General features: G+C 54.2%; 1 protein-coding gene across 2 annotated transcripts in view; it reads left to right on the forward strand.

Moving 5' to 3' along the window:
• Positions 1-4,202: 4,202 nt before the first annotated feature.
• The window catches only part of Iffo2 (intermediate filament family orphan 2), a 35,887-nt gene continuing 26,517 nt past the window's right edge, over positions 4,203-13,572 (forward strand). Inside the window, exon 1 of one of the 2 annotated variants that reach the window (XM_037203140.1) lies at positions 4,203-5,149. In XM_037203140.1, coding sequence (XP_037059035.1) covers positions 4,500-5,149 — 650 coding nt within the window. In that variant the 5' untranslated portion in view covers positions 4,203-4,499. The remainder of the gene's footprint in view (positions 5,150-13,572) is intronic. The other variant, XM_037203139.1, reaches the window with a different exon arrangement.

Raw genomic sequence — 13,572 nt, forward strand, 5'->3', positions numbered from 1 at the left:
TGGGGAAGGCGCCGGAAGCCACCAGGGGCTCCCTCAAGACTGCTGACCAAGATCTGTGCTGTCAGGGCAGCCAGCAGGACACTCTGGCGCCCTGAATTTAGTGAGATCCACACCCTTTTCGAGGAAGGTGAACACACCCAGAATAATCGTGGAGCCAACAGACAGCTGAGGCCTTACGTAGCCTGGAGGTCCCAGGAAAGATGAGGTTCTGTAACGTGCCGCTGAGCCCAGGTGAGCTCAGGTCACCATTTCTGCCAAGGGTTTTTTTTTTTTTTTTTTTTGGCTGCTGTTGTCATTATTGTTTCTTTGCGGGGAGGGGGAGCCGTGGGACATCTCAAGGACAAAGCCTGTGCAAATTAGGGATGAGTTTTCATCTGGCACAGTGAGGACTCCTAGCCACTCCCTCCCTTGGTGCCATGATGGTTTACTGCCCTTTTTCATTTCACTGGAGAAGAAGCCTGATTGGAATGTTCTGGAAACTGAAGCTTGGAGGGATGGGAGACAAGGGAGGGGGAACCTCTTCTGCCCAGCGGCAGGCTGAACTTAGGCCCTGGCAGGGGTGCTGGGTAGAGTTGTAGGAGATGCTGCTCAGTGCATGATGGGCACTGAGAACTCTGTTTGCTTAAGCAAAGCAACCCCAAGTAGGTGCCAAATGATGGTGATACTGGCTGTCATTGCTGACAGCCAGGAACTGTGGCTTCAGAAGCACCCAGCTCTGCCTGGGCTGGAGGGCAGGCCAATTAATCTTGGGTTTAGGCACTGAATGTCTGCATCAAGGGAAACCCCTAAGTCCTGGGCAAACTGGAAGGCTGTTTGTTGGTCCCCTAGGTGGTGGGCTATTTGGTATTTCTCCCTCTCACCTTATGTACAAAGAGCAGGACACGTGGCTCACTGATGGTATCACTCTGTGGTGAATAAGCAGCATCCCAGCTCTCTCGTTAGCAGGTACCACCACTGTACAGCTCTGTTGGAGGACTTCAATGTCAAGTGTCATTTCTGTGGTCCTCTTCAGATCCTGCCGCTGTTCAGCAATCTCCTCCTTCTCACCCTGCCATTGACTCAGGAGGTTCTAGTGTCCCCAGCAGGTCCCCCTCAGCACCCTCCTCAGCTTCCACTGCAGGACTGGATCCAAGCAGGGGTCCATCCAGGGTCATGGGATGCCTGAGACCCTCAATACTCAGGACAGGGCTGTCCCTCCCCAAGAGAGCTTTATACCCAGCTAGAGCAACTTGGCAGGACAGAGCTTTTCTGGAAAAGCTTGTATGAGCTTCTTCAGAGATATGGCTCCTTAACCCTTTCTGTGCCATGGGCTTCTCAGACATCTGGTGAAGCCTGCAGTCTCTGCTCAGAATGATTTATAAGAATGCATTATGAGGCTGCATATGGTAATCTTTAATACCAGCACTCCATATACAGAACAGATGGATCTCTGGGAGTTCAATAGAGACTAACCTGGGCTGCATAGAGAGACCCAGCTGCCTCAACAAACAAGCAAAACAATGCATTATGATGTGGCTGTCAGAAGAGGGCTTTCCTACCCAGTAGAAGGCCTTGATGCATAACCCATGCGTGATGTCCTATACCTGTAATCTTAGCACTTGGGAGGTGGACGCAGGAAAATCAGAAGTTCAAGGCCAGCCTGGGCTACATTATATTCTGTCTCGAAAATGAACAAACAAAAACCGTATCATTTTGTTTTGCATTCTGACAAAATTTATGCAACGAAAAGAGTTTAAAATGCAAGTCACCAAAGTCTTCAAAAAGCAAATTCACGGCATCGTGATATATTTATTTCTTTATCAGCACACTAACTAATGGGGCTTGAGAGATGGCTCAGTGGGTGAAACCCTGCTGCACAAGTGTGAGGTCCTGAATTCAGATCCCTGGGCTTCATATAAGACTGGATGCAGTGGCAAGCATCTGTAATTCCAGATTCTTGCCATGAGAGAGGAGGAGACAGGAGGGTCACCAGGGCCAGCTAGAACCCCTAGGGCCAGCTAGCCTGGCATACAGAGCATCATAGAGATCTTATCTCAAGTAAGGCAGAAGGCGGGGACCAACATCTGAAGTTGTGGTATGTGTGTGCTTGCAAAACACACACACACACACACACACACACACACACACACAATTTTTTTAAAATGAGGTTTAGGATTGAGGATGCGGCTTGCCTAGCAACTGAGATGCTCTGAGTTCTATTCCAAACACTACAAAAACCAAGCAAACAGATATAGCAGTAAGCCCAAGACGACTTTCAGAATGTTGGTAGCTCAGGTCTCAGGATATTTACAGCACCGATCATATGGGTGTATCTGATTTCTGTGGGCGACAGAATCACAAGGATTTCATTCAGAGTCAAAGGAAATGCTGACTAGCATTCAAAAGACCAGCGACCATGAAAAGTGGAACTTAGGTCCATCCCAGTGTCACAGCCCCCTCAGAATTCTATTCTCAGTCCACGTGGGAGCCCAAGAGCCCCCCACTTCAAGGCAAAGGGTTCCTGATTCTTCCGGGTGGATAAGGAAAACATTGAAGGCTATGAGATCTAAGAGTTCAGAACGGTGGCCAGGTAGGGTTGGGTTCAGAGGAGAAAGACTGCCAGAAGAGACTGTCAGAGCTCAGAGGTGTGTCCATCTCAGGGAGCAAGGAGCTGGGAGTGAGGGAAGGCAACGTGACTAACCCTGAAACACAGCAGTAACATCAGAGGCACAGCACCACCCTCGGGCAAGCTACTGTCTTCTGTCACAAAGAACACCAAGGCATTGTCCCTGTAAGACAGGGTCCCTACCCACAAGCTCACACAAACAGGTAAGACAAATACACAAGTTAGTAACAAGACAGCAGGGCAGCGAAAAGAAAAAAAAAAAAAGATGTGGCTGGACAGATCTAGAACATACCACATATCTGGCTAAGAGCTGGCGGTGTAAGCCACAGGCATTCAAGGGTGGGGTCCCCCCTTTATGAAGTTTGTGGTAAGGACCAAAGGCCAGCAGCTTCGAAGGCTGGTTAGAGCATGCTTTGAGACGGTGGTGACTGCTCAGGTCTCAGTGACCTTCTCTATAAAGTGAGGATAATACTTAAGTAGGCACCTGCTGTATGCTAATGCTTGCAGTGGGTGCAGGAGACGCTTGGAAATTGCAGGAGACAGTGACTTTAGGGCGGTGGATGTGAAGACATCTGGATGAATGAATGAATGAATGAATGAATGAACGAACGAACAGATGGATGGATGGACAAGTACATCCTCTAAATACTTGCTTCTCCACATTGCAGCAAAGCAGTTGGGAGAATAGCCCCAGCTGTGGGCTACATCATCGCAGCCTGTGAGAATGTGGTGGTGGGAGGTGGTTAGTCAGGGCTTAGGACTAGCATGCTGGGAGGCTCATCAGTTGCTCTTCCCCCTCTTACCTGGCGTCCCTGAATTTCGTTTTGCCTGTGGACCAGCGGGCTCCAAGCCTACGGGTAGAGGCGGGTGAGGAGCCCTGAATCTGCCTAATGGGGGACGGGAGGGCGACCTAGGCCGCCGGAGACTGGAGTTGGCATGCATGTATCTTCGCACGCTATGGTTGCCAGACCTTTGCAGGCCACAGTCACTCGCAGGCGTGAGAATCTAGGGCAGGGAAATTTGGGGCGCGGAGGGAGGGCGGGCGGGAAGTCAAGCCCCTTGGCAGACTTGGTGGGAGAGGGCTCCCCCAGAGGGGAAGTGAGCGGATCCAGATCGCCCGCCTCTTTAAGAGGCTGCTGCTCCCGGCTCTGCCGCGCTCCCCGCTGCAGTTTCGTATGCAGACTGCATTAGATTTACCTGAACCCCGCGAGGCCTGCAGCGCCGCACGCAGGCGAGGGCTTTCCGGGCCATTGCTGGGCGGAGCCTGAGCTGCAGCAGTCGCCTGGCGCCTCGCAGACAAGTGGCGCAGCTTGTGGGTGGGCGGAGTTCAAGGGGTTGTGGGCGTGGCCGGGGCTGCAGGGCCTGGGAGCAGCGTCTCAGCGGGTGAAATCGCTGCATTGGGTGGAGGGGGCGTGGTTTATGCCCGCAGAGGGCGGTCCAGGCAAGGGGGCAGGGCCTCCGCCTATAGAGGGCGGGCCAGGGAGGGGCGTGGCCTTTGCCTGCAGAGGTCTGCCAGGCAGGGGGTGTGGTCTGTGTCTGCAGAGGGCGGGCCCTGGGGGCGTGGTCTGTGCCTGCAGAGGGCGGGGCCCGTCGCAGAGGGGGCAGCGCCGGCCGAGAGTCCTCTGCGCGCCGCTACTGCGGCCGGTCCACAGCAGCTCTGACAGTCGCGGCGCAGGCACCGAGCCCCTCGCCAGCCCCACGCAGTCACAGCGACCTCCGGCTCGTCCCGCTCTCTCTTCCGGCGCTGCGGAGCTGCATCTGGCGTGTACCTGGCACCACCCCGGCCGCGCTGGAGCCCGCGCCCGCCTTGGCCCGGCCACGCCGGGAACCCGGCCCGGAGCTGGAGCCCCATCTGGAGCCACGGGCCCGGGGCCCTGAGCCGCGCAGCCGGCGCATGGTCAACTCGCTGCTGTTCGGGGAGATGGCCTTGGCTTTCGGCTGCCCGCCGGGGGGCGGAGGCTGCGCAGGCGGTGGCGGTGGTGGTGGGGCCGGGCCGGGGCCCTCGCCTGTAACGGCGGCACTGCGGGACGATCTGGGCTCCAACATCCACCTCCTCAAGGGGCTCAACGTGCGCTTCCGCTGCTTCTTGGCCAAAGTGCACGAGCTGGAGCGGCGCAACCGGCTCCTGGAGAAGCAGCTGGAGCAGCAGCAGAGCGAGCGCGAGCGGCGGCTGCGCTACAAGACCTTCTCCCGCGAGCAGGCCGTGCAGACCGGGCCCGAACTGCTGCGGCCGCCGGCTGCGGGCGGCGGGCAGGCCCTCGGCGCGGCCACCGGCGTCAACGCCAACGCGGTGGCCCTGGGCGGCCTGCCCCCCGGCGGCGGCTCGCACCCGCAGCACTACGGTCGCCTGCCCGGGACCATATGGAGCTACACGCAGGTGCGGCGCACGGGCGGCGGCGGCGTGGAGACAGTGCAGGGCCCCGGCGTGTCGTGGGTACACCCGGACGGCGTGGGTGTGCAGATAGACACCATCACGCCAGAGATCCGCGCACTCTACAACGTGCTGGCCAAGGTGAAGCGCGAGCGTGACGAGTACAAACGGAGGTGAGTGGATGCGCCCCTCCTCCGTCGCTCCTGGGATGGGGCAGCAGGGCCTGGCAGGTGGGCTACGAGCTGCGGGGAGGACTCGGTCATCTGAATCCACGAACGCAGGGCCCTGCGCAGGATACCTGGGCGCCGACCCTCGGGGCCAGGCACATTGTTTCCCAGGGACGTAATAACCAGCGGACTTGTGGTGATCTCATTCTGTCCACATGACAATGCGGTGTGAGGCAGTCTTGTCCCCATATTGCAGACGAGGAAACTGAGGTGAAGAGGTACTAAGTGACTTGCCCAAGGCGCCTTGGCTAATCCGTGGTGAAAGTCAAGATTTGATCCATTGATGGGAGTCCTGGCTGGTGTGTCTCCCAGGCTAGGTATTTACCCAGAGATGTTGGTGGTATAGATTCCCTTCCCATAGCAGGTGTAAAGAAAAACTCTCAACTAGCACATTGTCATTTTTTTTTTTGTCCTTGAATTTAATGAGCTCATGTGAGAAGATGGATGGATCTGTCTGTCCCCAGGGCCCCAGGGTTGGATGTTTTGTTCCAGGTCTGTAAGGCCCAGATCCCTGGGCTGCAGAATCAGAACCAGCCACTGGCCTTTAAGAAAATTCATCCTTTTCTTCACATTCTTCCAAGTCTCCAAGATTATTGAGGTCCCCCAGGGGAGAGATGCCCATGGGTTAGACTATTGGGTGGACCCGGATCATGGGTCCAGCTGGAGGTCAGGGGCAGACTGCCTGCAAGATGGTCAGTGTGCTCCCTGAAGTCCAGATTCCCTGGTTGCAACACTGGCACTGCTTTCTTCCTGCAGCCTGGCTAACAATACTGTCTGCTCAGCTTTCTGACACAGGGAGGGAGAGAGAAAGAGGGTCTGTGTGTGTGGTTCTCAGGTCTGCGTGGGGGAGGGGCCCTCTGGTCTTAGGCTCCCATCTCAGGCGTGTGTAACTCTGCTTTCCTGACTCTTAGGGGAGTGGGGCCATTCCTTCCGTTCCTACAGTCTCCCTGGAAGCTGGGCCTGGGTCTTACCCGCTGCTGAGGTCTACTGACTGGGAAGAAGTCCGGGGCTAGCTCCCATCACCTGCAGGGGAGGGAGATTGTCAGGTACTTGGAAGCCTGTGCACTCCTCAGGGAAATGGAAATAGAAAACTCCAGCCAGTGCTCCAGGGTAGTGTGGGATGAGGCTCCTGTTGGAAGGTGTGAAATAATCAAGTAGATGTCATTACCTGTGATAAGCAGAGTGTAGACATGCCTAGAGTCCCTGTTGTACATGCAGGGCCTGGCTTACTGGGGGATGCTTTTCTCTCTGGCCTTAGGAATGTCCTGTGCCGTTCATAGTGGGGGCACCCTCTGCCCTTGGTGGTCATCCCCATCAGGGCGGTCTAGGGAAAGAGATGGTTGCCTTCGATGGTGAAACTGGAGGAGGAGGGTTGGGCTGGTCGTCCTGTCTGCCACCCTGGGCAGTGTAGCCATGACACAGGCTTGCGCTGTATTTGTTTAATTGTGTGTGTGCTTTTTGGCCCTGGCTGCTAAGGTGACGGAAAGACTGTGCCCAGGCTTAGAGGGAGATGGGCTGGCATTGAGCAATGAGCTGTTCAGGTTGCACCCAGGGTGTGGGGTGTGATGTCAGCTTCTGGCACTGTCCTGGAATGAGCCAGCCCTGCTGAGACAGGTGAGGTGTAGGCATCTTTCTTCCCGCCTTTCTGGGAGGCTCAGGTACACCTTCCTTTCTTTTCTTCATTGTCAGATGAATTGCAAAGACCTGTCTTCTCCGAAGTTGATTCAAAGCTTTGGAGTTTTCCAAAGTGAATATTCTGCCTTGCTCAGGCCTTGGTTTCCCTACCTGTCAAGCAAGGTGGTTGGCCAACAGCTGTGCTCCTTGAATCCCTGGGCTTCCTTGGTGATGCTTTGGGGAAAGCTCCTTGGGTAGTTAATAAAAATACAGCAAGGGCCTGTGAGATGGCTCAGCAGGTAGAGGCGCTTGCTGCCAAGCCTGACGACCATAGTTCAATCCCTGGGACCCACATGGTGAATGGAGAGAGCCTACTCCTGCAAGTTGTTCTTGACCTCCACACATTTGCACAGACATGTGTGCCCACACAGTACACACAGATACACATAAATAACTGTGTTAAAAACCCAAATACATCTAGCCGGGCGGTGATGGCGCAGGCTTTCAGTCCCAGCACTAAGGAGGCAGAGGCAGGCGGATCTCTGTGAATTTGAGGCCAGCCTGGTCTACAGAGAGAGATCCAGGACACGTTCCAAAGCTACACAGAGAAACCCTGTCTCGAAAAATCAAAGTGCTCTTGCTTTACATTGATGTCAATGTACCTGATTCCACCAGCATTCGAATTTTTTCTAAGATTTATTTATTTATTTAATTTATTTATTTAGTGAGTGTGTGGATGAGTGTCTTACCTGCATGTATATATGGGCATCCCGTGCATGTCTGGTGCCGGTGAAAAGAGGAGTAATTCCCTAGAAGTGGAGTTACAGGCAGTTGTGAGCTACCATGTGGGTGCTGGGAACTGAATCCAGGTCCTCTGGAAGAGCAGCCAGTGCTCCTAGCCGCTGAGCCATCTCTCCAGCCCAGCATGCTCACTTTCTAATAGTTGGCTTTAAGTTAAAGCCTCTTTCTTTGGAGAATATCGCGAGCTGACTAAGCAGGCTGCTTACACAGTTTCTGATAGTAACGGCGTACCCAAGTGTGACAAGATACTTTTGATTTTCTGCTAATAGCCCCCCCTCCCCCATCTGAACCTAGAATTTAGTCTCAGCACTTGGGAGGCAGAGGCAAATAGGTCTCTGTGAGTTTGAGGCCAGCCTGTTCTACACAAAGAGTTCCAGGACAGCCAAGGCTACACAGAGAAACTCTGCCTCGAAAAATCAAAAGCCAAAACAAAAAACAACCCAAAACCTCTGGGCTACGTGATCTGAGAGTGGCTGCCTAAGCTTGTCAGTATGTGAATCTGCATCTGTGCTGGGGTTGGAACTCCACGACAGATCACTTGCCCAGAGTGCAGGGTAAAATGGGTTGCAATAAGTGAATGTATCTGAGTTGCCAGCCTACCTCTGGTACTTTGACTATTAAGAGGTCACAGTCTAGGAGATGAGACCATGGTGTTTGCCTGTCTGGTCTGTAGACTGCCAAAGGCATCATAGCATCCTGGGGTGTCTAGTGTGGAAACCCAGTGTTGAGCACCAGAGAGGTCCTGGCTGGAGAGGGGAAGACCTCAGTGTTCTCTGGCACAAATCCGGAGGACCTCAGAGGCTCCTGCTCTAGTTATTAAATGGAATAGCCATTTTTTTTTTAAGCTGCAGGCCTTTGTGGTTCCTCCTCACGACTGGTTTCTTTTCACCTGCACCTATAGTTTCCTGGTTGGCTGAGGTAGAATTGGTCCATCTTAAAGCCACCCAATTTAAGTACAGCAATGATTTTTTTTTTAAGAAAATTTAAAGCAGTGTATCCATCTCCAGGATCTAGTTTTAGAACATTTGAATCCACCCCCCCCCCCCCAGATTCTTTCCTGTCTATTTGCAATCAACTTCCCAACCCGCTTGGTGTCTCTGCCTATATACTTTTTTCTGGATGACTCAGAAACGAGATCCCACGATGTGTAGTCTTCCGAATCTGGCTTCTTTCATATAGATGGTGTTTTAGGAGTTCTTCATGTTGTTCTTGCATATATCTGTAGAGCATCCCTCATCATTGCTAAAGGACATGCACGGAGGGGTAGACCCTGTTCGTCTGTCCCTTCACCTTACATAGTCTTGTGTTCCAAGCTTTAAGTCACCTGAGTGCTGTGTGATGTGGTGTACCATCAGCAGTACTAACCCAAAGCAGAGCTTCTGGCCCTGGCCCCTCCTCACCCCCCTACCCCCACCCCTGCTCCCCCACCCTGCTCTTCTCTGGTTTCCCTTCAGCCCAACCTGCTCTTTACCGAGTAGGAAGTGTGGTCACCGAGACTGTATAGAGGGCAAAGTTGTGAAGCGTTGATCTGGAAACCAAAACAAACACTTCTTTCTGTCACCACCCTGTGCCACCAAGATCTCTTGTTCTGAGTTTGCGAGTTGGGGGCTTTCCCCGGGGAGAATCCTGGCAAATTATCTGAACTTTAAATGCATGTATTTTCTGAACTGGCCTCCAAGAGACCCCGACTCCCTTGGGTGGTCCCTGGGTCTGTGTCATGGCTGATCTTTTTGTCTTCTCAGAGACTTTGTGTTTATTGTGCCTCCTATGTTCTGGGCATTCTGTTTCCTGTCTCTACTTCGGATGACCAGGATCCGTACCATGGCGTGTTTCCATGGTTCCTCCTCTTGTTTACAGGAGGAGGCTGCATTACTTTGTGGCTGTCAAGAAGTTTTGTGTAGGTCCCACTGGCTGCATCAGGGAAGTTGTCACGGCTGTTCCAGGAAGTTACAATTACTGGCAGAGGCAGCCAGCTGCGCGCGGGGCGGGGTGACTCTCTACTGTCCCAAGTCCAAAGCCCCCGTAGCCCGGTAGGCCCCGTGTGATTAAAGGGTGACTAACTTTCTTCCCTCGATGCTGTGGACAGGCAGGGTCTGTGTGCTCCTGGCTGGCTTTGTCCTTGGTGTCTGGGGAGAGTGGAGGGCTGTTGGAGGGTCTGAGGGACCTGTGTTGTCCATTGTCTTGGTGGATTTCAAGCGGGCTCTTCAGATCCCTGGAACCCATAGAAAGGTACCTCATGGGTGGTTCTGGGCACCGTGGGAGGCTGAGCCCCTGGAATTTGACACATCCAACCACGGGCTCCTTTTCCGTGATTCTAAAGGATAGTCTGTGTGGAGACAGGCTTGGTATTGACAAAAGAAAATGAAACCACCAATTCAGCTGTGTATTCTCATGTCAGAGGTGGGGAAACTGAGGCCTGGGGAGGCTTGCCAGCCACAGATGGCTTTTGGGCAGCTCTTCTAAGTGTTGCTTACTCTCAGCCTAACTCTGATGTGATGCCCACATCTGCCTCCAGCAGGGGCTTCTCAAAGGCTTTCTTGTCACCTTCTCATATGGCTGTTTTCAGAATCTGTCTAAAAAGCTCCTTCCTCGGATGGAGGGACTTTTGACACAGCTATTTCAGACTGTGAGACAGAAGCGGCTGGGCTCTTAGAGCTGGAATGGAGGTCTCCAAAAAGGGATGTGAAGTGGGCAGCTGGAGTGTCCCTGCCTTTCCCAGCATGCCCCAGGGAGGCCCTCCAGCAGGTGGGTGCTGGCCCCTGAATGCCCAAGTCCCAAAGACTGCCTCAGAAGATTGTCCCCAGGCCACTGACACTTTTTTAATTTCTGAAGCTCCCAACAATAGAGGTTTTTAATTTTGATTTCCGAATGAAGCCTAGGACGGTGGGAAAGGGTTCGAATCCTGACTCTGCCATTCTGTATGACCATGGGCAGGTCTCTAGGCCTCTCTGAGCTTGCTGCTCTGTACAGAGGAATGCTGGGAAGGAGTAACTGAGTTCTGTGAAAGCCTCCATGGCTTGGGAAGCTCTGAGGATGTCCTTCACTGGAGCTCACAAAGTCTGTTCCCTTAATTTATGGGGCCTTCTGGGCACAGCCCTGGGCTGCCCAACAAATCCATTTCAGGACACATTGCTTCTCTGTGTCCCATGGAAGGCGCCAGAGATGGTGCTGGGGGTGGAGGGAAACCGGGCCGCCTCTTTGTCCTGCCGAAGGGCAGTCTGGCCATTCTCAGTGGTGATTTGTGCCTCCGGAACTCCCCATACCCCCACTAGCCCTTTGTCTTAAAGGAATCCACACCCACACCCCCACACCCACTTCTAGGACCTCAGTTCACTGGAGAACTGGGTTACCGAGTCTCTTGGCCAGCTAGGCATCTCCCTGGGGACAGATTTGGGAAGGACTCTCAGAGCCTTGAGCCAGAGGGAGGGGAGGGAGGAAGGTCTCAGAAAAGAAGAGAGAGCGGGGACAGCTGACTCTGAAGATTCTTTCCTTCCCAGAGGAATGCAGGCGAGGCTCTTGCCGGGCCCCACCGGATGCATGCCTACCCGCCCCACCCCCAGCCGCTATGCACCGTGCACAAACGCACTCACACATGCGCGCGAGCACCTGGTCTCTGGCTTTGGGTCTGCAGCTTGACTCTCCACACGTGTCCTGTAACGTAGCAGTTGAAGGACACGGAAGGGTAGAGCAGAATCTAGCAGAATCGTGCATGCGTCCTTTGCTGCAACCAGACTCCGTGGCTTCCAGCAGAACTGATCTGAACCCCGCTGGGTATCAGATCCCGGAGGGTGGGACTCTTTGTTGGCATCGGGGAGATGAAGCCAGGTTGGCATTCTGTGTAGTTCCGTGTCACAGATGGCTGGAGGCCTGAGACAGAACAGCCCTCTGTCCTCTGCACTCAGGAGTGAAGGTGTGAGCCCACAGTGTTCCTGAGACCTCAGTTCCTGCCCCCCTGTACCCCTCACACTCTGAACCCTAATTGTTCAGGATGTGTCTGCTCCCCAATGCGCTTGAGTTCCGCTGCTCCCAGCTTTCTTCTGGTGTTCACAGAGCTCAGCCAGGCCGGCCGGAGTCCACACTGAGTAAATATTTGTGCAGCCGGGGAGGACTACAAGTCTGGCTGCTGTGTGCTACTAAGCATCCAGGAGACGGGGAGGGGGGGACTTTGGGGGGGTGGTCAGATGATGCAGACTCGGTCGGCATCTAGGGGTCTGGCATACTGAGACAAAGGGTCAGCATCTGGAGTCAGAAGACCCGGCTTCAGTCTCAACGCAGCAACTCCATGAGCTGCCATGATGCCCAGGCCTAGAACAACAGTGAGAAGCTGTGTGAGCCTGAGCTAGATGCTGAACCTCTTCCAGTCTCAGTTTCCCCGTCATTAGAATGGGAAGGTTGCCCATTGTGGTGCCACACATCTGTCACCCCAGTGCTAGGGAGGCTGAGGCAGAAAGATCTCCATGCATTTGAGACCAGCCTGGGCTACAGAGTAGGTTCCAGAACAGCCAGAACTACAATGTAAGCTTGTTTCAAAAAACCAGAATCAATCAGCTTGATCAATTAGGGAAGCTAAGCTCTGTGCTCAGGATGTAGGAGGAGCCAGTGGGCTTACCTGGCTATAGGAAGTGATGTATATGAGGCAAAGAGCTATGTGGGACGAGTTTGCAGGGTGGTATGGGAGCTGGGTTGGCTCTGCAGGCAGAGGCTGAGCACTGAGTGCCTACTTGGGAACTGGGAAGGAGTTTCGGAGTTATGCACACTTCTGGGTCCACCATCCTGGGAGGTTCAGGGAAGGAAGGTCTGAGGCCAGATGGCAGGCTGGCTGGTGAGCAATGGTTAGCCATGTCAGGGGAGCACCCTCCCATTCATGTCAAGGGACCGGTGCTTGCTACCAGGACAGGATGTGGTTGCTCACAGTCCCTGGTACAAGAAGAGCTGTCACCCAGCATAAAGCCAGCCAAGCACCTGGTCCTCGGGAGGGCTGTAGCCTGGCTGAGCCCCCTAGCTGGTGGTGTGGGCTGCCTGAGCCCTGTAGAGTCAAATCCTTGGACAGACCTGCCTAGGGGTGGGGGAGCTTCACCTTGCCCGCCTGGGAATGGGAGAGGGGGGCTTGCCCATGCCCATGAACACTGTGCTCTCCTTGTGACTTTCCTGGAGGGTCTGGATTTGATGAGGGCCGTTCTCTCCCTTCCACCTCAGTCTGTCTCGCTATCAGCTCTTGGGAGGCTGAGACAGGAGCATTGCCGACAGTTTGAGGCCAGTTTGGGCTACACAGTTCATTAGTGAGTTCGTGGCCAGCCTGGGATTCATGGTGGAACTGTCCCAAAAGGAGGAGGGGCTGGTCAGATGACTTGCCTAGGTGTGAGAACCTCCCCCAGGTGGCCCAGGAGCCCCACTACTGGTCCTGCAGACGCCAAGCTCTGAGCTTCTGCCCTGCTGTGAACTTACTCCCTACCCCTGGAAGCTGACAAAGGTTGTCCCAGGTGAGGAGGCAGGATTGGCCCGGGAGCAAGGTCTTCTCCAGTGCCTGTCACAATATTACCATGGCCGGTGGCTGCACAGAAGGCGGAGCCTGGGCTGTGAAGACTTCCCGCTGTCACTTTGCAGCAGTGATTTCTTAGGTAGCAAATTAGTCACTGGCAGCGGCAGGCAGCTGAGACTCTGAGCCACCCTACAGGCCATCCAGCCCCTCAGTGCACATTGAAATCAGGCTGACTGTGCACCCCAGGCTCCCAGTGAATACTCCTGTTGTCCCTAGTTCCCAGGTGTCCCCAGGACAATGACTTGAAAGTCTTATCTGTTCACCACAAGCAGGAAGGAGCAGGGAACATTTTGGGGGCAGCATGGGGGCTGGGGACCCCCTAACTTTTTTGCTTCTGGGCAGCACTATGGACTTTGCCTGGGCATCAAGAAGTGGTCACCGTCTTCTCTTGTCTCTTAAGCCAAGTGCGTTGCCT

The sequence above is a fragment of the Peromyscus leucopus genome, chromosome 2, assembly GCF_004664715.2.
Source record: "Peromyscus leucopus breed LL Stock chromosome 2, UCI_PerLeu_2.1, whole genome shotgun sequence".
NCBI classification, from domain to species: domain Eukaryota; kingdom Metazoa; phylum Chordata; class Mammalia; order Rodentia; family Cricetidae; genus Peromyscus; species Peromyscus leucopus.